This window comes from Acomys minous, assembly GCF_964271855.1.
Source record: "Acomys minous genome assembly, chromosome: 20".
NCBI classification, from domain to species: domain Eukaryota; kingdom Metazoa; phylum Chordata; class Mammalia; order Rodentia; family Muridae; genus Acomys; species Acomys minous.
In genome coordinates, this window is record NC_140502.1 from 8,840,392 (window position 1) to 8,865,801 (window position 25,410).

At 41.5% G+C, this 25,410-nt stretch overlaps 1 protein-coding gene across 1 annotated transcript in view; it reads right to left on the minus strand.

Annotated features, from left to right (window-relative positions):
• Positions 1 to 928: 928 nt before the first annotated feature.
• The window catches only part of LOC311590893 (leukocyte immunoglobulin-like receptor subfamily A member 6), a 57,069-nt gene continuing 32,587 nt past the window's right edge, over positions 929 to 25,410 (minus strand). The window contains exons 6-16 of the mRNA XM_084770191.1: positions 15,664 to 15,754; positions 15,133 to 15,214; positions 14,770 to 14,947; positions 6,602 to 6,637; positions 6,137 to 6,421; positions 5,711 to 6,010; positions 4,654 to 4,956; positions 4,286 to 4,336; positions 3,281 to 3,397; positions 2,153 to 2,231; positions 929 to 2,073 (exon numbers count right to left, since the gene is read on the minus strand). Of these exons, the coding sequence (XP_084626317.1) occupies positions 2,064 to 2,073; positions 2,153 to 2,231; positions 3,281 to 3,397; positions 4,286 to 4,336; positions 4,654 to 4,956; positions 5,711 to 6,010; positions 6,137 to 6,421; positions 6,602 to 6,637; positions 14,770 to 14,947; positions 15,133 to 15,214; positions 15,664 to 15,754 (1,532 nt within the window). The 3' untranslated portion in view covers positions 929 to 2,063. The remainder of the gene's footprint in view (positions 2,074 to 2,152; positions 2,232 to 3,280; positions 3,398 to 4,285; positions 4,337 to 4,653; positions 4,957 to 5,710; positions 6,011 to 6,136; positions 6,422 to 6,601; positions 6,638 to 14,769; positions 14,948 to 15,132; positions 15,215 to 15,663; positions 15,755 to 25,410) is intronic.

Genomic DNA, 25,410 nt, shown 5'->3' on the forward strand with positions numbered 1-25,410 from the left:
CTATCAGCGTGTGAGACGTGGCTTAGTGTGATTGGCTGTTTGGGTGGTATAAATGAGCGTGACGGGAGTGGCTCGGGGGATTCTCCTGGAAACAAAGGCTGAGTAAACCGCTTGAGAGAACTGGTGGTCGTGTCTTTCTTGCTGGTCAAGCGAGGCGCGACAATCCCCCAAAGAACCATTTTTTTTTACTATGGGATTTGGAGATCATGTTTACTTCATTGTCTACTCATCTGCTCCTCCTAAAAAATGACTGCCACACAGAATTAAAAAGGGAGGGATGTTAACTCTTGGTTTACAGTTCAGTACTTTGCTTTCATCCTTCCTATTTACATGTATGCAATAAATGTCTTAAACATTCCACCCAGGACTCTGGAGTCTGTGTAGTTCCACATCATTCCTTCCCATGAGACTACTCAAGGCCCAGGACTCTGAAAAGAGATCAAATTTGCCTTCTATTCTCTTTGGTGGGCTAATAAAAACTAAAGCAAACCTGGATCCTCAACAATCTGACCTACAGCCTCTCCACCCCCATAAGCTGGTTGCTGAGACTCACTGGGTTCTGTTTTGCTTCTGTAGTTCTTGCCTAGGATGCAAGGAAGGTTAATCTCCTATGGATAAACAATATTCTGGTATAGGGTGAATCACCAATTGTGGCCCTCCTGGGTCGGTGATATGAAATATACATACTACATACATACATACATACATACATCTTATCTCTTTTTCTATATATATCTTATCTCTTTATATCTTTCTATATATCTTATAAATGTATCTCTATACCTTTTCTGTGGATAGAAGCCTCAGGAAATATTTCAGGCTTTCTGAACAGAAATGATGCCCTTTGGCTTTCTTAGCATGAAGCAGTTTTTATTGTGTGCTCACACAATTGCTGTAGAATTGCTCCTCAAACTCAGAAATCCCAATATCTGAAACAGAACCTTTTATTCATTTTTTGGCTTCGTTTTCTTTGATATATTATAACTTACATTCCGATTGGCTACTTTACTGTAGAGTGTTATTTAAAGTTATAGTAGAGTGTGAAGAAAAGAAAAAGTAGTTGCAGAAATGTGGTAGTGGGGTGGGACTTACAGTAAATTCTGACCAAATTACAGGCTGTTTCTTGTTTTTCCTCTTGGATCTTGGGAACCCCTACCACATGACCTCTAATCCTAACATTCTTACCCAAGAAACATAACCTGTGTTCCTGGTCCAGAAGTTTGCCTGTGCTGTGTCCCCTGCCTACAAATGCTGGTCATTTAGATATTTCTTTGGACTTTTACATTCAATATTCCCCTCAAATTCACCCTGGACCTGTTCTGCCCTACATACTCCAGCCCTTTACTCTACTTTGTCTCACCTTCCGAAACGCTTTGCACTGCATATACTTATCAATATGTTGTCTCATTATTCATAGGGAGTTTTTAAAACTGTAACCCCGTGCAAGGAGGCTTGTCTAAAGTATATTTCTTGTGACAGCTGGGTGAGGGAGTGGAGGTATTAGGACCATCTGGACTCATTTATTCATGTGACATTCTGAGATTCCCCAGAGCATGTTAACAAGCAGACAAATGCCAACCAGCCATACAGGAAACATGAGGGAGGACTCATATACTCCCAGGAAAATCAGAAGAGAATAAAGCCATAGCATACAGGAAGCAATTGCTTGCAGAAGGGAGGTGTCAGCTAAAGATTTCACTGACACTGAGAGAGAGGCAGGAAGGGAGAGAGGGTGGGGGGGAGAGGGAGGGAGGGAGAGAACCAAAATGCCCTCTCAAGTAAATAGTGCCTGAGTCTTATCACTGAAGTTGGAGACAGGGTCCTCAACCAACTGTCCAGATCCACACTGTCCACAGACTATATGTAAAGCATAAAAATGAGAAAGAAAACCAGGCACTGTGGTGATATTCTGGATCCATAGTGAGGGCGTAATTTTTCAGAGTGCAGATGCAGACTCCAGAATCCAATCCCTCCACTATTCCTGTGAAACTTAGAACCGTGGACATCTCTTGACTAATGGTATTCTTCCTCTAACACAGGTTTTCTTCATGGATGGAAGCATCTTAAATGAAACTGTGGAAACAAAAGGGCATTTATTGGAAGTGAGCCCTGTTAGTCAAGTCGTAATCTGTGGTCTCTGGACCAGAGTTACCTTTTCTGAGCACTTCTGTCTCTAGTCACTGGCTTCACAGAATTTGCAAGAAGTTGTAAGCTAGTGGGCTCTCTCTGGGCTGAAAGAGAGGGAATTTTTTTTTTAGTCAAGAGGGTGGTGCCTTCTCAAGCCCAGGCATATGTAGAGAAAGAAAAGACCTTTAAAACTTATGGGTATTAATTACTATTGCTTTATAGTACAGTTTGAGATCAGGTATGGAGATTCCTCCGGAGCACCTTTTATTGTACAAGATTGATTTAGCTATTCTGGGTTTTTTGTTTTTCCATATGAAGTTCATAATTGAACTTTCAATGTCTTTAAAAAATTATGTAGGTATTTTGATAAGGATTGCATTGAATCTGTAGATTGCTTTTGGTAGGATGGCCATTTTTACTATGTTAATTCTCCCGATCCATGAGCAAGGAAGATCATGGGAGAATAGCAAAGTAGAAAGATCCAGAGAGTCCTAGAAACCTACAAGTAGAACATTATAATAGGCAGATTTGGGCCCAGGGGTCCCTCTCAAACTAAGGCACCAGCCAAGGACAATACAGGTGGTAAACTTTAAACCCCTATCCAGATCTAGCCAATGGGCAGAACATTCTCCACAGTTGAGTGGAGAGTGGGGTATGACTTCCACATGTACTCTGGTGCCTCATATTTAACCATGTCCCCTGGAGGGGGAGACCTGGTGGCACTCAGAGGAAAAATAGCAGGTTACCAAGAAGAGACTTGATACCCTATGAACATATACAGGGGGAGGAAATCCCCCTCAGTCACAGTCATAGGGAGTAAGGGGAAAATGGGAGGGAGGGAGGAATGGGAGGATACAAGGGATGGGATAACCATTGAGATGTAACAAGAATAAATTAATAAAAAAAATTTTTAAAAACAAAAAACTTATGGGTAAGTTCCAGGAAATGGAAAATTCCACATAATGCCTGAAATCTGTGGTAGCTGCTGAGATCACATTTTCCTCTCTGAGATTTTACATAAGTGTTTTAAGTTTATCTGTACCAGTCTAGATAGTTTATTTTCATCTTGGTGACCTGGCACACTGATTAGATGGAACGTAGTATAACCCACCACCTTCTGAGACCCTGTTCACACATGCTCACATATACTCACCCTTTCTCCTGAGTCTGTCTTGATGCTTTAATTGGAGAAGGAGGATTGTGAGGATGAAAAGCAACAGAAGGAAAACCACAGATAACCCGATGAGAACCTTCAGGTATTTTTCCAATCCTGTGGCAACAGCACATCATGAATGAGTAACTATGCTACCTGGCTGAATACCTACTGTGTGCAAGATCCAAGCTGAGTATTCGAATTCATTATCCATCATTCTTAGAATCATGCAACAAGTGCTCATCTCCCATTCCATTAAGCCCAATCACCTAGCTGAAATTTGCAAAGCTTGGGCTTGAGCCCAGAAAAATCTGACTTCTGGCACTTATCCTCACAGCAGAGATAAATCCCATGAGTTGGAGGGAAGGAGCCTCAATGCCCTGCCATGGTCTCGTTCTCCACACTTGGACATGCTACTATGACTATGACAGAGGGGACAGGCCCACTGCAGAATCAAGTTATAGAAGTCTCCAATATCAGTAAAGGACCAAGCTTAGGCCAATTCTGAAAGTAACATAAAATGTGCTCTGGGATTCTACCATTTACAGTTGGAAAAATGGAAGGTCAGACAGAGTAAACGCTTATCTAAGTCAGAATCTCAAAATAAGGGGGAGGGCTTTTACTAAGTCCATAATGTCTTCTGGCTTACTAAGACCTACCTCTCAACATTACCATTAGTACTCTCAGGGCCTGGGCTTTCATAGGTGAACACCTAGTTCCCAGGGCATGCTGGGGAAGGATAGGCAGATGGGGGTCTTGGCACTCTGTTCTTCACCTCATCCACCTGTTTCTCCCCAAGAGGAGCCACAACCTCTCTATCTGGATGTTCCCTTGTGAAGCCTAGCATCTAAGGCTCTGGGAGTCTGCAGACACTGCTGAGACCTCAGCTTGGCCTCTGGATATTTGGACACAGAGTTGACAAAGGAACTGTGTATAGATGTTCTGAGTGTTGACAGGCAGCCTGGGGATGGGAAAACTCCCAGGGGAATGGCCACTGACACTCACCAGATGTTGGAACAGGCTCTTGGGATGAGGAACCGGGGTCTTCAGAGAGTCCTTGGAAAGAAAGACAAGTGGAGTATGAAGGAAAAGGACTAACCATGGAGGAGACTTTACCTCGCATTGTCTTATATCTGCCTTGAAGCCACCAAAGACTCTTCTGTTGCCAACTTCAAAATTTCATAAAGTCAATGAAGAAGTGAAGTGAGATTTTTTTTTTGAGGGACCACTGTTAGGTTCTGCATCTTTGGGTGGTGAATCCCCATGTGAATGACCCTCCTTATTTCCCCCTCAGTCATAGTCCAGCTAAGAGTTCTTACAAGTGTTGGATCATGAGTTACCCTTTTAGCTCAAAGAGACTCAGGGCTACTCACCTGAGACCACAAGCTCCACTGGGTTACTGGGATATGATAATAAGTAGGGGAACAAGGTGTCATAACTGTAGCACTTGTACGTGCCCCCATAGACAAAGGTCACATTCCTCATGGAGAATTTTGCCAGATACATCCCAGCTTGCAGCACTGATCTTAAATGCAGGGGTTGGTGGGTAGTTCCCTCTTTAGACAGAAGAAAAGCATCCATTTGACTCGATGACTGACACAGCAGGGTCACATTCTCTCCAGAAGACACTCTGGGGCCTGGGTGTGCTGAGAGGTGGGGTGTGACAAGAAGCTCTCCTAAAGAGAAGAAGGATAGATGAGGGGCAGCTCGCTTTTATCTGAGCTAAGACATTTCCCGGCACAAATCTCTAAGAACTTGGGTATCACTGATTCAGCATCACCTCTACATCTTTCCCTTATTGAGACCACACCCATTAATTTGAGTTTCACAACCTGGACTTCCACAGCACATGCTAGAAAGTTGGGTTTTCCGACTGGGCTGGATGGGCACCTCACTTGTGAGCAGGGTTACAAGAGATCACTGGGAGATAGTCCCTCAAGAAGAGAGCCTTATATGTACCATGTCATCTATACTTGCCCCATGTGAGGAAGTCATTGGGTCTCAAGGGGAAAATAAGTCCAGTCTTCTGCTGGGGTGGTAGACCAGGGTGCCAGGAGAGGTCAGTTCCTCTTTCCCTTCCATGGATAGAACAAGTCCATGAAAGATGATAGTATAAAACACTAATGGGTAAGTATATCTCCCAGAGCCTGGATAAGACCATATTGGGTGAGTAAGGAGGGTTTTCCGGGCAGCCATGGAAGGAAGATGTCTGCCTCCAGCCGTATATCTGCCACTCCCACGATGAGATTTTTTTTTAAAGGTGCCACACTTTAACACAACACAATTCTAGCTCAAGAGCCAGGAGTTCCGTTCAGCGCCCTTTTTCTTGGGACTCCCTAGGTTGCAGAACTCATGGGCCTCAAAAACAAAAAAACAAAACAAAACCAAAAAAAAAAAAAAACGATCTCATCACTGCTGGGGCTAACTCACCTGAAATGTGTATTTTCAGAGGGTCACTGGGTGCAGACCACACATATGAATTATTTCTGTAGCCATAACATCTAAACATTCCTCCGTCACTGGCTGTCACAGGATCCATATGGAAAAGAGCCCGGAACTGCCCAATAGTGTCGATATGCCATGAATCCATGGGACTGAAGAACTTCTTGTCTTCTTTGGTCAGAGTAAAACTTTCATATCTCTCCAATGAGACACACTGGAGGGTCATGTTCCCTCCTGAGGTCACCACAGGGCTGGACAGGACAGACAGTGTGGGTTTTCTGGAAAATCCTAGATAGAAGAAGGTAACATGTTACATGGGTTCACACAGCCCACATTGTCCCTCAGGTCTGGGTTGTGGAAGAGAAACACTCTTGGGAACTTACAAACCATTGAGGCTTGATCTAGAACACTTACCTGTCACCACCAATGGCAACGGATCGCTGAGCTCTGACCAAATAGGAGGCTTCTGATACCTACAGTGATATTGCCCAGCATGGGACCATTTAACAAATGGGATGAGGAACTTGGCCTTGTTTCCAGGTTTCATGAGGGTCATTCTGTGCCAGGAGGATAGGTCCCCATATTTGAAGAGATAGTAATCTTGAGCACCTGAGGTTCCCTCACATAAGATCATCACCTGGGTTCCTTTGGCAACCACCAATCCAGGCTCAGCCCAGAGGGTAGGCTTTTGAAGTATCCCTGTAAGGAAATCAAAAGCTGTCTCATAGGAACCAGGCTTCCAATGCCAGACTTCTGCCCCAGGATCCTTTTCAGTTCCCCAGCCTCATCTCACATTTACCATTATCCATTCCCACTTCCCAGGGATTCCTTCTTGTTCTATGTGAGGAGAAGGAAACTAAGACAACTAAGGACACTTACATGCAAGCACTAGGTTCCGGAGGCCTAAAGTCAGTCCTGGAAGAGAGTTTGCTGTGAGAGATTTGTCCCTGAGGCCTTGATAGGCTCTCCCTTCCACAGCTGCATTTTGAGTTCCCGAGACAACTTGATGGAATAATGCTGGGCTGTCGAATTGAGCCTCCCCACACCCACAGTAGGATTTCCTCCCCACCCCCTGCTTCACATCTCACCAAAGCAGAGGAAAGTTGTGAGTGTTCCACTCATGGCATCTCCTCAAGTTACTGTAACCTTGCAGATGGTTGGGGACAGTGCCTAAGCAGATGGGAAGATACCCTTTTATGGTGGTTTGTCCCTCCTATCACAATGCAATCATTTTACCAGCCTCACAGGAAGAGGAACTTCCCTATCCAGTAATCTGCCTTTGGTTTCTACACTGCTGCAGCTCAAGCAGGATCTAGAGTCTGTCTCTCTCTCTCTCTCTCTCTCTCTCTCTCTCTCTCTCTCTCTCTCTCTCTCACCCTCTCAAAAAGAACTTCATGAAGCCCAGATCAATGCCTGATCTGTCTTCCTCAGCTGGTATTATAGACCAGCACTGGCCTATGTTTTCTTCTTATAATATCAGCATCACATCTTCCTGGAATCTCTTTATATCTGTGTAAAATATTTTCATGTCGCCAATGGCTGGGACTTAGCAATAAATATTCCTACTGTCTTACTGAAAAGTAACATTCCAGCTGAATTTGTACATGTTGGAAGCTGTTAACCCACACTGCTGGTTCACTCAGGAATTTAAGTTTTATTCCTTCTCAAGTCTCTGAGGGGCATTGAAGACAAGAGAGTATAGTTTTACAACCAAGCTTAGTTGATTAAGGGACAAGATCGTCTTAGATTAAGTTAAAGAAGTTAAACTATTAGAGTTGAAATAGGATAGATATTGAATTTAATTCAGAAATTTAGACCCAACAAGACAGGAAAGACACTTACTTCAAATGAGACGAATGCAGATGGCCAAGTCACCATGAATGTAACATGTATAGAACTCATTATTCTCATGATTGTCACATGGTTCTCCCTGCTTTATGTAGTTTGTTTTATACATGTGTAATAAAATAAAAATATTAATAAAAAACATTCCAGCTGAAGGTGATCTATGGCTGTCCATTCCCCCTTCAGAGCCTCCTGCACTAGGTCTCCATCATTTGTTCAGCTGGCCCATCCTCACAGAACTTGGAGCTTCAACAGATGGTATCTCATCTGATTCTCTGATGACAACACATCAGATATTCAACCACAACAGGAACAACATTTACCAAGTGAGAAAGTAACTCCCTAGGAACTTGCGTCCATGCTTATCTCCCAATCCTTGCCTTATGGTCACCTTATTCATGGTTCATACGTCATGAATTATAGTCACTTTAGGCATAGCTGGATTAACTCTTCTGGGTTAACCCTGCAATCTTATGTGCGCATTAGTGTCCAAATAACTGAGGAAAGTACTTGCTGCTTGAGGTGGAAAGGAGGCTTTCTGTCAAGACTCAGTCTCAATCTTGGATGAGATCTGTGTACCTAGGTTTCAAAGGTGGGACTTTCTTAATGTTTGTATGACCCCCTTCTTTGACAGAACACTGAAGTACTTTGTATGTGTGGCTGTTCAGGGACAGTGATTTTGTGCTCTTTTATTAGTAAATGCATATTTCATATAGCTTGGGTGTTAAATCAGGAGAAGTTGTAGATGTTGTCTGATATTTGGATAGGCTCCTTAGACTACAAAAACTTCCTGAGCCCTATTATGTTGTCAGTGAGTATAACAATCTACCTTTCTTGCAGCCACAGTAGATATCACCAGAAAAGGAAGTGGAGAGTCTCATGACCCTTTCATAGTAGATTATGGATTTTCCAATCTAATAAAATATTTCTAACATTCACAAATGTTTCAGATGATAAGTACTTTTGAGTACTTTTTTAGTTAAATAATCTCTCTCTCTCTCTCTCTCTCTCTCTCTCTCTCTCTCTCTCACACACACACACACACACACACACACACACACACACACAAACACACACACACACACACACACACACACACACACACACACACACATACGGAACATGGATAAACAGAGAATTCTCAACAGAAGAATCTCAAATGGCTGAGAAGCACTTGAAGAAATGCTCAACATCTTTAGTCGTCAGGGAAATGCAAATCAAAATAGCTCTGAGATTCCATCATTTTGGAATAGCTTAGCCATTTTGGAATAGCTTAGCCATTCCAAAATGGCTAAGACCCAAAATCTCAAGTCACAGTACATGTTGTTCAGGACATGGAGAAAGGAGAATATTCCTTCTCCAATACTGAGCACCTACTGAGCAACAAAGTAAGCCCCAACAAATACAAGAAAATTTAAATAACACCATGTATTCTATATACTGCATTGGATTAAAACTGGACTTAAACAACAACAAAAATAACAGAATGCCTAATAACTCGTGGAAACTAAACAGGCCTCTACTCACGGGCCACTGACTCAGACAGGAAATAAAGAAAATAAAGAATTTCTAGAATTCAATGAAAATGAAGGCAAAACCTACCCAAACCTATGGGACACAATGAAAGCAGTGCAAAGCAGAACATTCATAGTATTAAGTGCCTTCATAACAAGGAGAGATCTCATACAAGCAATTTACAAAGCATGGCTGAAACTCTAGGACAAAAAGAAGCAAGCACATCAAAGAGGGGTAGGTGGCAGAAAATAATCAAACTCAAGACTAAAATCAAAAAGTAAAAACAAAGGGGATAATACAAAGAATCAACAAAAGCAAAATCTGCTTCCTTTTTAAAAAATCAACAAAACAGACAAACACTTATCCAAACTAACTAAAAGGTGGCTGGAGAGTATACAGATGAACAGAATTAGAAATGAAAGAGTGAACAGAACAGTAAACACCGAAGGAATCCAAAGAATCACTAGGTCATACTTCAAAAAAAAGTTTTCAAATTTGGAAAATCTAAATGAAATGGATGATTCTATTGAAAATTACAACTTATAAAAGTTAAATCAAGATCAGGTAAACATTGGAAATAGACCTATAACCCTTAAAGAAATAGACATAATCATTAAAATTCTCCCAACCAAAAAAAAGTATTTTTAAAGCCCAGGGCAAGTTGGGTTCAGCACAGAATTCTACCATACTTTCAAAGACCTAATACCAGTACTCCTCAAACTATTCCAAAAATAGAAACAGAAGGAACATTGCCAAACTATGAGGTCAGAAGTACCCTGACACATTAACTACACAAAGATCCATGAAAGAAAGAGAATTTCAGTCCAATTTCCCTTATAAACATTGATACAAAAATACTCAGTAAAATACTCAAAAATTAAATCCGGGAACACATAAAAAATGTCACCAATCATGATCAAAGATTTATCCTATGGATGCAGGAATGCTTCAACATATAAAAAATCCATCTATGTAACCCACAATATAAACAAACTGAAAGAAAAAATGACATGATCTTTTGATTAGAAAGTTGAAAAAGCTTTCTAAAGAATCAAATACCTCTTCATGTTCAAAGTCTTAGAGAGATCATGGATACAAGGAGCATATCTAAACACAATAAAAGGCAATATACAACAAGGCAGTAGCCAACATAAAGTTAAATGGAGAGAAACTTAAAGCAGTTCCACTGAAATCAGGGACAAGGCTGTGCACTCTCCCCATATCACTTTAGTATGTAGAACTTGAAGTTCTAGATAGAGCAATAAGACAATTAAAGGAGATCAAGGGAGAAGAAGTCAAAGTATCTCTATTGACAGATGATATAGTATACATGAGTGACCTCCAAAGTTTTACTAGCGAACTCTTACAGCTTATAAACACTTTCAGCAACATGACTAGATACAAGATTAAGTCAAAACCTTCAGTATCCCTTCTGTATACAAATGACAAATGGGCTGAGAGAAAAAATTAGGGAAACTACACCCTTCACAATAGCCATGAATAATATAAAGTATCTTGATGTAACTCTACCAAGTAAGTGCAATGCCTGTATTACAAGAACTTAAGTCTCTGAAGAAAAATAAATGAAAAAGATATCAGAAGATAGATCTCCTGTGCTCATGGATCAATAGAATTAACATAGTAAAAATGGTCATCTAACCAAAATAAATCTACATATTGAATCCAATTTCCATCAAAATACCAAAACAATTCTTTACAGACCTTAGAAGAATTCTCAACTTCATATGGAAAAACATTAAACCCAGAATAGCTAAGACAATCCTGTACAATAAAAGATCTTCTGAAGTTATATCCACTCCTAATCTCAAGCTGTATTATAGAGAAACAGTAATAAAAAATGCATGGTACTGGCATAGAATCAAACTTGTGGATCACTGGAATCCCACTGAAGAACCAGAAAAAAATAAACACCCCTATGGATTTTTTGACAAAGAAGCCAAAACCATAAAATGGAAAAAAATGATAGCGTCTTCAACAAACAGTTCTGGTCTAACTGGATGTCAATGTATTGAAAATGCAAATAGATTTGTATTTATCACCGTGAAGAAAACCAAAGTCCAAGTGGATCAAGGACCATAACATAAAACCAGAGACATGCCTCATCTGCCTGGCCCATCTGGGACAGACAGTAAACCCAACGGAGCTCAGCTGGTCCTGGGCCACAAGCTCCACTGTCTGCCATCCCTAGGACGCCTGCAGAGCACCTGAGCATCATTTGGCTAGGAGCTCTATTAGCCTGCTCCTCACCTGCCTGGAATATCTGAGAGACAGAAAGTGAATCCAACAGACCTGAGCTGGGCACAGGCTCAAAACCCCATTGTATGCCATCCTGAGGAGGTATGTGGAGATCCCTAGCAAGCAGCTTTCAGTTTAGCGTGCTATTCATCTGCTCCTAAAATTAAAGCAGATGCTGAGACTCACAGACAAACAATGAGTTGAGTTCAGGAATCCTCATGGAAGAGTTGAAGGATAGAAAGGACTTGGAGGGAACAGGAGCTCCAGAACAAGACCAAAATAACTGACTAACCTGGTCCTGGGGAGACAGGGCTTGTGGAGACTGAAACACCAAACACCAAGGACCATGCATGGACTGGACATATGGCCACTACACATATGCACCCTATAGGTAGCTTGATCTTCATGTGGGTCCCCTAGTAAGGGGATTGAGGGCTACATCTAATAAGGATTCTCTTATATGCTTTGTGATCACTTTCCCCTGGTGAAACTGACTGTCTAGACAGCTGTAGTGGAGGATGTGCTCAGTCCTGATGCAATGTTATATGATGGGATGGGTAGGTGGGGAGGGGCTTTCCTTTTCTGAGAGGTAGGGTATATGGGGAAATACAGTGAGGAGGGAAGGATTGTGGGACGGGGAGGAGAGGAGGTTGGTGGCTATGGTTGGAATGTAAAGTGAATGAATAAACTTAAATTAAAAAACAAAAAAAAGAAAACACTGGTACATTTACACAATGGAATACTACTTAACTGCTAAAAACAAGGAAATCATGCATTTGCAGGCAAATAGATGGAACTAGAAAATATCACACTGAGTGAGGATAATCCAGACCCAGAAAGACATAGACAGTATGCACTCATGCGTAAGTGTATATTAGCATTATCCTAGAGGATAACCATACTTTAACCAACAGACCCAAAGAAGCCAAGTAACAAGGAAGTCCCAGGGAAGATGCTTGAAGCCCACTCAGAATGGAGAAATAGAACAGGTATCAAAATGGATGAAGAGAGGACAGTGAGTTGGAGAGGGTGTGGGGAGGATGGAGATCAGAGGTGGGAGAGCAGGCTGGGTGAGTGAAAGGAAACTGAGGAGGGCATCATTGAGACAATCTAGAGATCTGTGACTGGGTGGGCTCCTAGGAGGATATGGGGTGACATTAGCACTCCTGGGGTGCTAGAAGCTGAGGCACATGTAGCCTAATGTATACCCCTCCTGTAGTCAGGAGAGGTACAGCAACCTACACATAAACATTTTGACCCAAAATTTGCCCTGCCTATAAGACATGTAGGGATAAAGGTGGAGCAGAGATTGAGGGAATAACCAAGCAATGACTGGCTCTTCCTTAGGCCCACACCATAGGAGAGAGCCAACCCCTGACACTATTAATGATATGCTGCTATACTTGCTGTGAAGAGCCTAGCATGGCTGTCCTCTGAGAGGCTCCACCTAGCAGCAGATTGAAAGAGATGCTGAGACCCACAGCCAAACATTAGGAGGAGCTTGGAAAGTCATGTGGAAGAGTGAGGGGAGGGATAGAAGGTCCTGGAGGGGAAAAGAACTCCTCCAAAAGACCAACTGAGTCAACTAACCTAGAGTCATAAATGCTTATAAAGACCGAAGTACCCAACCAAAGAGCATACATGTGGCACAGCCATGTCTAGTCGGAACAGTGAAGTCCTAAAGATAACACAGATGTTTGACATAGCTCCAACAAAGCCAAGCCAACTGATGCAATGGCTGTTTTTGCACTCTCCTGCTTTTTGGCCTTGATTCCATGTGTATCTCTACAACTTGAGGATATTGGATTGATGGAATCATTTATGCCCTCTCCCAGGATTACTGCTTCTAAGCATCCCCAGGAATGTAATGACCATAATACCCCTCCTGATTTTTGGTAGATATCATATTCTGGCCCTACTTGAAGGTCTTCTTTATGCCCTGGGGGTTTTAACTCAATAAAATATGCCAGAGACCTCCTTATAAGAGTCTGACTCAAAGATACTCTTAGAACATCTGCCCCTGCACTTACTCAGGAACAAGATAATCAGAACAAAATAAACTTTAAAAAGTAAGCAATATTTGGTAGGCTAGAGAAGTTGGCAGCAGATCAAATTAAAAACCTCTTATACTGATGGACAAAGAATGGTGTGGGTAAGTGATTAAAAAAAAATCCAAAGTATTAATACCTCTCCTTTCTTAGAAAAAGTTAATTCATACGGGGCCACTATGATGTCATGTGACTGAGGAACCAAAGAATACCAAGATTAGCCTTGCAAATAAGTTGTACAAATATATAAAATATAAACATTGCACTATGGCAGAACAGCAGGTTTGGCCTGAAGACTTTTACTGGGCCTAATGACAATTAACACGATGACTATTAAGAGTTGGCAATGCACTGTTTGGGACAGGACATCTTCCCAGGCTGTCTTGGAGATTTTAGTTCATTCTAGTGTTTTTGAAACTGCTGGAACTACCAGAAACTGAGAACAGTCTGTCATGCTTTCACAAAATATGCCATTGAAACTACAAGACTGTTAAAAAGTTGGGCTTTGTGGTTGATGATGGAAAATGATTGCCAAAGATAATTCCGTTCTGTCATGGTTTATCAATGATGACTCAACTTATGACTAAGAGAAAATTCAAACATGTGTTCAGAGACAAAAAATGATACGATCTATGTTTTGAAACAACGTGCATCTACCCCCCTTGCCTACTGAGTTCTGTATGAATAAAGAAGCATTCTGACTGCCAGCCGGTCAGGATATATGTCTTCATCGTCATGTCCAGTTCCTTCCCTTCTTCATCACTCTTGCATCTACCCTGCTTCAGGCCCTCACCTCACCCATGGCTGGACTGTGGTACGCATGCACTGGACCTAGGCCCCCTACACATGTGAGTCCTTTAGCAAGTACAGTAGGGATGGTCTCTGACATGGACTCTGTCGCCCGATTTCACATCACTCTCGACAATGTTGGCTGCCTTGTCTGGCCTCTGTAGAAAGGGATATGCTTATTTCTGATGTGACTTGACGTGCCAGGGTGGGTTTGTATAAGAGGGACTCCCTTGTTCTGAGAAGAAGGTAGGGGAGGAAAGGGGAAAGAGGGTGGGAGGATGGCTCTGGGTGGAGAGGAAGGAGGGGCTGTGATCAGGATGTTAAAATGAATAATAAATTTAATTTTTTTTAAAAAAAGAAAAGCTTGCATTTTCCAAGACAGCGCCTAGCTGTGAGGACCGTGTCTAGGAGCCAGAGTAATTGAGTCAGGGAGTTGGACTGATTTCTTAACCAGATTACACCAAGCTCTCCCTCAACTGCAGTTGTAGAACTCCTAAATTCAAAAGGAACGAAATTTGGAAAACCTGTGCTCCTCCCCCCCCCCCCCCCGCCCCGAACACGGGAAGATCGCTGACCAACTGGGGAACAGGCAACCTGTGGCAGAGGCAGTGGTGGTGGCGGTGGCGGGGAGTAGCAGGAATGGCGGGGAGCTGCAGGCAGAGGTGATTGGCATGGCATCCAGAGGGAACTGTGGCGGGCAGTGGCGATCTACAGGGGCTGCAACGCAGCGGGCTGCAAAGGGCGGTGGGTGATGGAGAGGCTTAGGGGCAGGCTGCAAACAGAAGGGAGAAATGGACGGACAGCGAGAAGCCGGTCTACCAGCAGGATGGCTCAGCACAGCAAAGCCGGTGAGGGAACCAGCGAGCCACTTTCCAAAATACAGACTTCGGGGCTCTTCAGTCTAAACGAATAAAAAAGATAAAAGGAAAGCCCCACCCAACCGCCTCCTCCCCCAACCCGGCTGGTTTTCCTATGGGCTTGGGAATCACAAACTCTGAGCACACTGCACTCTTTAGAGAACTGGGACAGAGTGGCTTTCCTGCAGAACAAAGGTTTAACACAGTGTCAGGCACACAGCATCTGGCATACAAATCACAAATGAGACATTCGGTTACAAATAAATGGGAGAAAGGATGTGAGTATTCCAAAAGCCAAAAATAAAAATAAAAATAAACAAAAACCTGAAGAAAACTCACATGCTTTCTGCTAGTTCATTTAAGCTTGTCAGTAGTCTTCTCTGGTACACCTAAGGACCTCACCTAGTATCTGTGGTGTGTTCTTTGTCAACTGAGGTTCTGCTGTTCTTCCAGAACCTCTAGAAACACTCTAAGACCCAACCTGCGGGCATTATACATCCACTCAAGGATATCACAGCAGATGGATTTCTTTCCAAGATTCCTTGCACCAGGTCATCTCTTTGCTGGGTTCTGGCAGAAGTTTCCCTCATTTCGACCTGTGGTGCCTTCTCGTGGTCCCACCAGGCATCACCCAATATTTTCAACAGAATCAGGAGGGCCAAGCCTGCCACACTCATCCTGATTGAATTCTCCAGGGTGTATGTAATTCTGGATGGCAGAGCCTGGGGGAAAGAACAGAAACATGTATGAGTGGAGCAGACCCATCCATCGTGGGAACTTCAAAATGAACCTCTTTCCTCTCCTAAAAAATTATTTTTCCAGTGTCCTTCACCCTTTGGTCATCACAAGTCTCTCAGTGGTCACTATGTTCGTTCATCCTTTCATTAGTTCTTTGCCCTTCCTACTCTCTGAGTCTGTGCACAAGCCTGATTATGGCTTTCAACTTTTCCTCATCAACTGTGCTAGGTGTGATGCTGTGCTGTTGCTGGACTCAGGCTTGGAGACCAGTCATGGGTATGTGTCTATCCACCTGAAAGTCCTTTGTTATCACTTTGACTTACAATAGCCTGTGCTCTTCTCAAGCCTGCTAGAGGGACCCAGGGGATGATGGTCCTTAGTCTCAGACGATTTCCTTGTGAAAAATCAGGATTCATTTCTCTCCCCCTTCTAAAACGTAGACCGTTAAGGACTACCACATCTAGGGTCTATGTCTGAGTGGAAGTTGGGAAGCAGTGAACGATGGTATGTTCAAGAGGAAAACAGAGACAAGACGACATGTGGAGAGAGAGAGAGAGAGAGAGAGAGAGAGAGAGAGAGAGAGAGAGAGAGAGAGAGAGAGAGTTGCAACTCTCAAGGCTGTCTTGTGCCTTACAGACATGCATTTTCTAGCTCAGACAACTGAGGAAAGCTGCAGACCATGCTCAGTCAAGGTCTCACTCCCACAGTTGCAGGACAGGGGCTAGTTCCTTGGTCATTGGCCCACCCTGTTCAGTATTCAGGGGGAAGGCAGGTATGGATCTGACGGGAGGGACATGCTGTAATAAAATGTTACTTTGTATCAAAAACAAAACAGACCTCAGCACAAACAAAATTGAGTTTGTGTTCTTAAAAATGATGTTCACTGATACTTCCTGGCCCCATGTACTAGTGAACCTCAGTTGAATTTAACCCATGCTGTCATTATCTAGAATATTAATTTAGTATATGAATTTTAGCACTGTAATGGATTTGGTGGCAACACAATGTGCCAGACCAGATTAATAAAGGATACATTTTCTATCACCTTCGGGGGGGGGGAGGAAGTGAAGCATGGCCTTGTTTTAATGACTCAATATACATTTTATTGTAGACTAATGGAGTAATAGTATGCCGGGGATTTTCTGTAACCAGTTTATTTTTATTTTGTTCACTTTATATCCTGATTGTTTCCCCCTTCCTTATCATCTTCCAGTCCCACTGTCCTTTCCTTATACCTCCTCCCTTCCTCTCCCAGTCCTCGGAAAGGGAAGCCCTCCTGCCCTAAAACCTCACCTCAGTCTATCACATCTCATCAGGGCTGCCTATACTTCCTCTGTGACCTGGCAAGGCCACCCAGCCAGGGGGAAGTGATCAACATGTGGGGGCCAGAGCCCATGTCAGAAGTTGTCTCTGCCCACTGTGCTGCGTATCTATTACATCTGAGCAGAGGGTCTATGTCCTTTCCATAGACCATTCATGGTCCTTGACTGCTACATCAGTCTCTGCAGCACCCTTCTCTCCTTTGCCTGGATTTTTTTGGCTTCATTGGTCTCCTTGTGGAGCTCCTGTGACCCCTTCAGGATTTTCTGTTCCCCAACTCTTCCATAAGACTCCCTGTGTCCAACTCAGTTTTACCATGTGTCTCAGGATCTACTTGGATCCCCTGCTGAGTGGAGTCTTTCAGAGGACCTCTGTGGTAGGCCCCCTTCCTGCTCCTTCTCTTCAACTTCTTCCTGTGTTTATTCTATTTGTCTGTGGCCATTTATGTGTCAATGAGTTTTTCTGTTTATACAAGTATGAAGATGCTCATCTGCCCTCTACTTTCATCAGCATTATTCAGCAATATATTTTACTAGTATATATTTAAATATATTATAATGTTTATACTGGGGATCAAATCTAGGGTCTGGTTTTGCCTTCACATGTTAGACAGATGCTATAAAAATATGATACACTCCCAAGATTCTTGCATTTTATTATAAAAAAATTTGTTAATGTTTATTGCATTTCTGTTGATGTATGTACAGGTAATCAAATTCATGGCTTGTGCCTAAAGAGGCTAGAAGAGAGCATTAGAAGTCCTGAGTCTATAGAGTTACAAACACTTGAGAACCACTATGTGGGTTCAGGGAAGCAAACCCACGTCTTCTGCAGCAGCGTCATAGTCCTATTAACCTGACTGTGCTTGTCTCTTTGGATTCAAAAATGGCAGTTTTCCCCTGAGTGTTTCTAAAACATCAGTGATTATTTTACAATGTAGGTTTTGAGATATGGGGAAAGACAGACAAGCACACAGGTATTGGCATCCAGACTCCTCTCCCAGGAGCATGAATATAAGACCATTATGACGCAACAACAGGAAGGAGGGAGTGTCAAACCAAAGGCAGTGTGAGGAACCATGGTGAAGCAGCAGCAGTTCAGGGACACAAAGTACATCTGGTTTTTCTAGTCAAGGAGAGAGATGAGATGAAGTGGAAACTCGATTTCTGAACTTTCCAGGTCTCTAGGCAAGGTAAGGATGGAAAGAGTCCCTTTCTGACCTATGTGTTGTGTCACCATGGTTTCTCTGCTGTTTGTCACTGCTCATATCTCTTCTGATACTCCTATTTATGTTTCTTTAAATAAATTGTTTAAATTTTATATTACAATATATTACATCCACCCCTTTCCTTTACCTCTACCCAAGCCCTCCTATAATTTAAATTTTTTTAATTATTTAAATTTAAAAAGTTGTTTCTTTTATCATTTTTTTCTGTCATCAAAACTCTCAAGTCTTGATACCCTTTTGAGCACATACAGGGAGAGGAAGTCCCCCTCAGTCACAGTCATAGGGGAAGGGAGTAAGGGGAAAATGGGAGGGAGGGAGGAATGGGAGGATACAAGGGATGGGATAACAATTTAGATGTAATTTGAATAAATTAATAAAATGCGTTTTTTAAAAAAAACCTCTCAAGTCTACTCTCCATACATACCCAATACTCATTATCCTCATGACTTCTTCAGAATTTCCAATTCGAGAATAACCAACACATATTTAAACCAGAATAAGACTGAAGACTCTCCCCTGTACCTCCCATGTCCCGGGGGGTCTCTTAGCTTTCAACACACATGGGAATGTCAACTGCAGAAGTGTAATATCTGTAGGTCCCATCATTTGCGGCACCATAAGAGCTATGGGAATGTAGCCCTGAGAGTCACGAGCATAAAGCTCTCCAGTAAGATCCATACGGATCTCACTTACCTCTTCCCTGTACACAACATGGTTTCTGGCCAGCCTTGCAATGTCACCGTCTCTCCTGATTTTATTGAATGAGCTGGTAGGGTCACGGCGGGGGGCGGGGGGAGAGGCATTCTTTCGATTCCTAAAAACAAAGAAATTGTGAGTTTGGGAGTCATTATTTCTCATCTCACCTCATGGAAACTGGAGTAATGGGTTTTTTTTCTCCTACTCACATCCCCACGTTCTCTTCTGTGGCCATGCCTCCCTCTACCCACATGCCAATCCATTTCTTTCTGTATTTTGCTTAATTCAATGATAGTTTCAGACTCTGTCTGACTTGAGTTGTCCCATTCAGGTCACTGCTGCATTCCTCTACCACAGACTTCTTTCCCAATTTCTATGAGTGACGGTAGAAAACATGTCATATTGGGCCTTCTTGGGCTCTGCTTTGGATATGGTTTTATGTTCTTTTGGGGGAAATGGAATCCTCGGGCGGGTGTGCCTCAGCAGTCAGGCAGCTGACAGGAGACCTCCCGTGTCTCCATTCTGATTCTGGGCTGATCCAATTAGTGTGTCTGGGGACTTGCTGTGGTGCCAGCTCACGCAGAGAAGCCGTGAATCTGGATACAATGAGTATCACTCCCTCTCAACCTGATGGCAGCAATACTACCGGGGCCATACTGGTATTTTAGCATCACTTCTCCTCCTGTTTGCCTTTGACTTGGGTATGTTTTTAGCTCCTAGTTGCTGGAGTTAGAAATAATCACAAAGATAACACAGGGAAAAACCACATGTGTGTGTGTGTGTGTGTGTGTGTGTGTGTGTGTGTGTGTGTGTGTGTATACACATACATACATACATACATACAGTCTGGAGGTGAGAAGATAGAAATGAGCCCACTGGTATGAGTTGCATATCTTAAAGACTGCATTTCTTCCAGTAAAAGAATACATTTTTTTTTCTTTTACAGATTGTAGAGCCTCCTTCGCTCTGTGGCTTGTAGACGCTTTTCAAAACCAGAAAAAAATGGAGTATATGTCATGCTGCCTTGCTCTGACCTTCACTATCCTCCTCATCCTCTTTTGTGAGATACTGTAGCTGCTCTGACGTACGTGGGCAATCCAGAAAATTCTCTTCATCTTAACATCAACTGATTAAATCATGAACTGCATCATCAGCCTCTTGCCCTTATCCATATTGGAGACATTTTGTACAATCTCTATGAAGTGAACTCACCAGAGTCTCAGGAGAATAACATTAGTACCTTCTTAATGCAGTGTCCCTCATAACCTAACTATCTCATATTGTGCCCCACTGCCTCAAGATCTCTCCATCACAGTACATCCACCCTCAGAACCAATATTTTTGCACATGAACTTTAGGTAGATGTTGAACACCCAAACCATCAAAACCACATGACAAATATTTACAGACTGTAGGGATGAGAGTATGCATAACATTAGGGAAATACTGTCCTAACTACATCAGTGACCTGTATTTATCTCTGAAATATAAGACACTTGAAGATTTTTTTACCATGTTTGTACTGGTACATGTTTTAACATCCATTTCTCTTATTCAGAACCGTCAAATGAGGTAATTATCGCAAAAATTGTATCAATACATGCTTTTATAGATGATTTAAATATTTTTCTAGTAGTTTATGGACATCAAATGAGTACATTTAGTATAATAATAACATGTAAATCAACATGAGTTTTATGCTAATATTTTAGATTGGATAGGGTTATAATTAGTTCATTTCTAATTCATTTAATTGTTTGGTCATTTGTAATCATAAAATCTGACTTCTGAAGCAATATTCAAAGCGTGTACATTTGCATTACAACAGCAGTTGAAAATTGTTTTAAGACGCAGGGGTCAACTCATTATTTTTTTTCTTGCTCTTTTGTTTCTGTTTCTACCCTCTCATTTCTCTCTGTTTATTACTTTATGTTACATACTCTCCCACTAGTTACTAGCATAATTTTTCTAGGTAAAATAGTAAGAAATTAATTTTTAATATCACAGTAAATTTTTTTTCAGAAAAATTCAAGAAAAAAATACTAAAAAGAAAATCAGAACATGGCAACATCCAAGCATTCAAATCTACAAAGTTTTATCATAAGTTCTTAAAATTTTTCCCTTTAAATGTTCATTTTGTGGGAGGCCTAGGAGGCTATGGAGACGGCATAATGGTAAAGAGTACTTGTTAGTCTTACAGCGGACCTGGGGTCAGTTCCCAGTACCCTCATGGTGGTTCACAACTTATAACTCCAGTTCCAGGAGCTTTGGTGGCTTCGGGACTCTTTGTGCAGCTGCATGCACACACAGAGGCGAACACGGTAAACATAAATAAAAAATAAAATAAATCTTTAAAAATGGTTTTTTTTATTATTTGAAATTTTCATGCGTGTGTAAAATTTAACTTGTTCATATCCACCCCTACTCTCTCCTACAACCCCTCCTCTATAACTGTTCCAACACATCTGTTTTCTCTCAATGTTATTTCCTCTGAGAGCATATATTGCTGCCCGTATGTACATGGTTGGGGAGATATCCAAAGGAATGTGGGCACCCAGCATCACATCCTCAAAGAAAACTATCAAAAGAAAAAAGAAAACTGACTATCTCTTCACTGACAGATATCAACTGCTAATAACTCCTCGTCTAGGGGTGGGCCTTAAGGAGCCCCTTCTTCAAACTATATTGGAATATTGTCTTTTGAGTGGATTGCTTCAGAAAATGTTTTAATTAATTAGTTAAGTAAATTGATACACGAAAATAACATGTCTATGCCACAGGCTAAGTAATGGTCATGTACTGGGGACTAGCCAATTATGACAAAATATTCTGTTATTTATTGATTTAATTACCTTTTGTTTTGGTTTTTCTTTTTTTTCTTTATAGTTCTCTTTTTTCAAAATAATTTATTTATTTATTTATTCTTGTTACATCTCAATGGTTATCCCACTTATATCTGCATATTAGCCCAAGGGGCATGTCCCACGAAAGCCTTCACTTACCAGGAAAACTGAGACAGAGGGGAGGACATCCAATTGGGACTCTAAATAAGAGAAGCATGGGAGAATGGCAAAGTAGAAGGATCCAGAGGGTCCTAGAAACCTACAAGTAGAACATTATGATAGGCAGATTTGGGCCCAGGGGTCCCGCTCAAACTAAGGCACCAGCCAAGGACAATACAGGTGCCTCACCTTTGACCATGTCCCCTGGAGGGGGATACCTGGTTGCACTCAGAGGAAGGATAGCAGGTTACCAAGAAGAGACTTGATACCCTATGAACATATACAGGGGGAGGTAATCCCCCTCAGGAACAGTCATAGGGGAGGGGAATAAGGGGAAAATGGGAGGGAGGGAAGAATGGGAGGATACAAGGGATGGGATAACCATTGAGATGTAACAAGAATAAAGTAATAAAAAACTATTAATATGTAAAAAAATTTTTAAAAATAGTTATTTGCTAATTTTTATCATATAAAATAGTATATAAATACATGAATAACCTATGTAACTTAATGCTGTGTGTTATATTTCAAACATGTATACTACACAAAACCATCATAATAAATAATGTGTAACAATACGTGGGTTATAGTAATAAAAAGTTTTGTTTAGTTATCTGTTGCAAATATTAAACAATATGTGATGCTATTTAAAATAACATGGACTATATTTATAAGTAAAGATACATTATATCATTACAGCAATAATTGTGTTTATAGGTTTAAGTCTAAGATTAATATATAATTCAATATAATTTAGTTTTAGATATGAAATTTCAATATATTTATGTGATTCACCCTAATTACTTCTCTATTAATGCTCAAAGGGGTAAGGGCATTTCTCTTCCCTCTCCAAAAGTGTCTAGTTTGATTCACTTTCTGAGCAGTTCATTTAAAATGGAGAATAGTTGCTAATAAAGTCAAAGATAGCATGGTGATCCAGGTCTGTTCAGCTAGGAAACACTTCATGACATGTTCCAACACAATGGCACATAAAGGACACTGCAAGAAACAGCATCTTGCTCCCCTATATCTCCCCACACCCTGTGTCCCTGTCTACCATGCAACCTGCCTGAGCTAAGAGCTTAGCCTCACAGTAAAACAGCCTAGATCACACAGTCCTTGGAAGACTCAGGACCACATATCCTCCTGAGAGGGTTGTGGCCACAGTGCCTAGCGAGCAGTTTGCCCAACAGACAGAGATACATGAAGTGAGAAAAGCTTATTTGACATCACACAGCAACCCAGACTGACTACCTTTCACAGGTCTTACCATTGCACTTTGCTTTGGGGGTTGTGGGAGCAGGGGAGACCCTTCCCTGTCAGGCACACATATTGAGAACAACACCTTAGCTGTCATAGAGCCTAAAGTGGCAAGATGGACTCTAATGGGCTTCATCACACAATATGCGTAGTGAGGCTCAAACCACAAGATGGCAGCATGGAACTGTACAAACTGTGGTCAGGGGTTGTAGGTTTAGGGACTGCAACTGTTTCTTCCAGAGTCATCAGAACTTGATACCTTTTGACCAAAGAAGTTAATTTTCTCCATATTTAAAGTAGCGGTGTCCCTGGCCATGATGTTGCATGCATTTAATTCCAGAACTCAGGAGGCAAAGTTAGGAGAATCTCTCTGAGTTCGATGCCAGCCTGGTCTATGTAGCAAATTCCAGGACAGCCAGGATTACATAGAAAAACCTTGTCCCCCTCCCTTAAAACAACACAACACAAAATAACAACAGAGGTTGTTGACTCGACCTGCATCCAAACTTGCCTATTTTTAGGCAGAATTATTCCAGTGGTAGAGGTAGAAATGAAGACATTTTGCACAGTGGCTTGTTTGCCCACATTTGAATCCATCTTCGTATGGAGGTTCTTTGATGTTCTTCATCTTCTTTGAGGTAGGCTGGGTGATGCCAGGAGTTAACCTGTCTTATAGTCAAAGAATCCTTAAAACAAAATAAACACCTTTAAATGCCATATTTGTAAGACTCTGAGGTTTTTGAAGACCATATCTAACTATTTTACCTTATCTGTCTACAGAGTCATACCTATCTAGGTACATATTAGGATGTATATTCTTGTGATATAAATAGACTAGTAATTGACATAATTATGAATTGATCAACTAACAATTAACTTGTCTTACTTATCCCAAACAACCTGCAATAGCACTTTCACAGTATTGGAGGTAAACCTTGTATTCTACTTGAGTGGTATGGGTACAGTACCTCATATTAGAGTGTATATATATATATATATATATATATATATATATATATATATATATATATTGTGTGTGTGTGTGAAGAATAATCTTAAATTTGAATTCTGTACCAATGTATTAAAATTAAACTTATTTTGCATCAATATACAAATTTCTATGCCAATGAATTAAAAATAACCTTGTGAGTAACAATTAAGGTCTTAAGCTGAGGCATTGACTCAATAATCTACTTTCTGTCCTATCATCTCTATATATTTCTAGAGACCACCTTCTTTCTTTTCAGCCCTTATCTCCAAACCTAAAAAAGAAAGATAAAGAAAAAGAGAGACATCCCTGAGTCCAACCTCATTGTCTCTCTGGATAAGACCAATACTAATTTATAACCAACTCCCAATGAAATAAATATGTATAGCCCAAGAAAGCAACCAAAAAAATCTGCCCAATGCTCCTTAAGAGAAATGGGGCATTATTCTCTTAGGGTTTCTTCCAGCTGATTTGAGATGAATAATACCTTTGTAGCAGCCCAAATAAAATTGGGGAAAATGTTCAAACAAGTTAGGAATAACATTTGTGGTCCAGTTTCTAAATGTTGAGAAATTCCACGCTTAATGGAAGCCCTACATGTGACAGTCTGAAATGCTGGACCAATTTAGTACAAGAAAATGACACCAAATATTTCTTTTTTTTTCTTTTTTTTTAATAATAACACATTTTTATTGAAAATTAAAAATAATTCATATTACATCTCATTTTCTATCCCATCCCATGCATCCTCCCAATCCTCCCTCCCTCCCACTTTCACCTCAATCCCCCTTCCCTATGACGGTGGCTGTGGGGGACCTCCTCCCCCTGAATATGGTGCTAGGGTATCAAGTCTTTTCTTGGTAGATCGCTATCCTTCCTCCGAGTGCCATTGGGCCTCCCCAACAAAGGGACATGGCCAAATATTGGGCACCAGAGATCCTGTGAAAGTCAGTCCCCCGTCTCCACTTAGCTGTGGAGAATGTTCTGTCCCTTGGCTAGATCTGGGTAGGGGTTTGATGATGACTGCCCGTTTTGTCCATGGATGGTGCCTTAGATCAAGCAGAATCACTGGGCTCAGATCTAGCCATCATAATGTTCTTCTTGTAGGTTTCTAGGACCCTCTGGGTCCCCCTACTTGCCTATCCT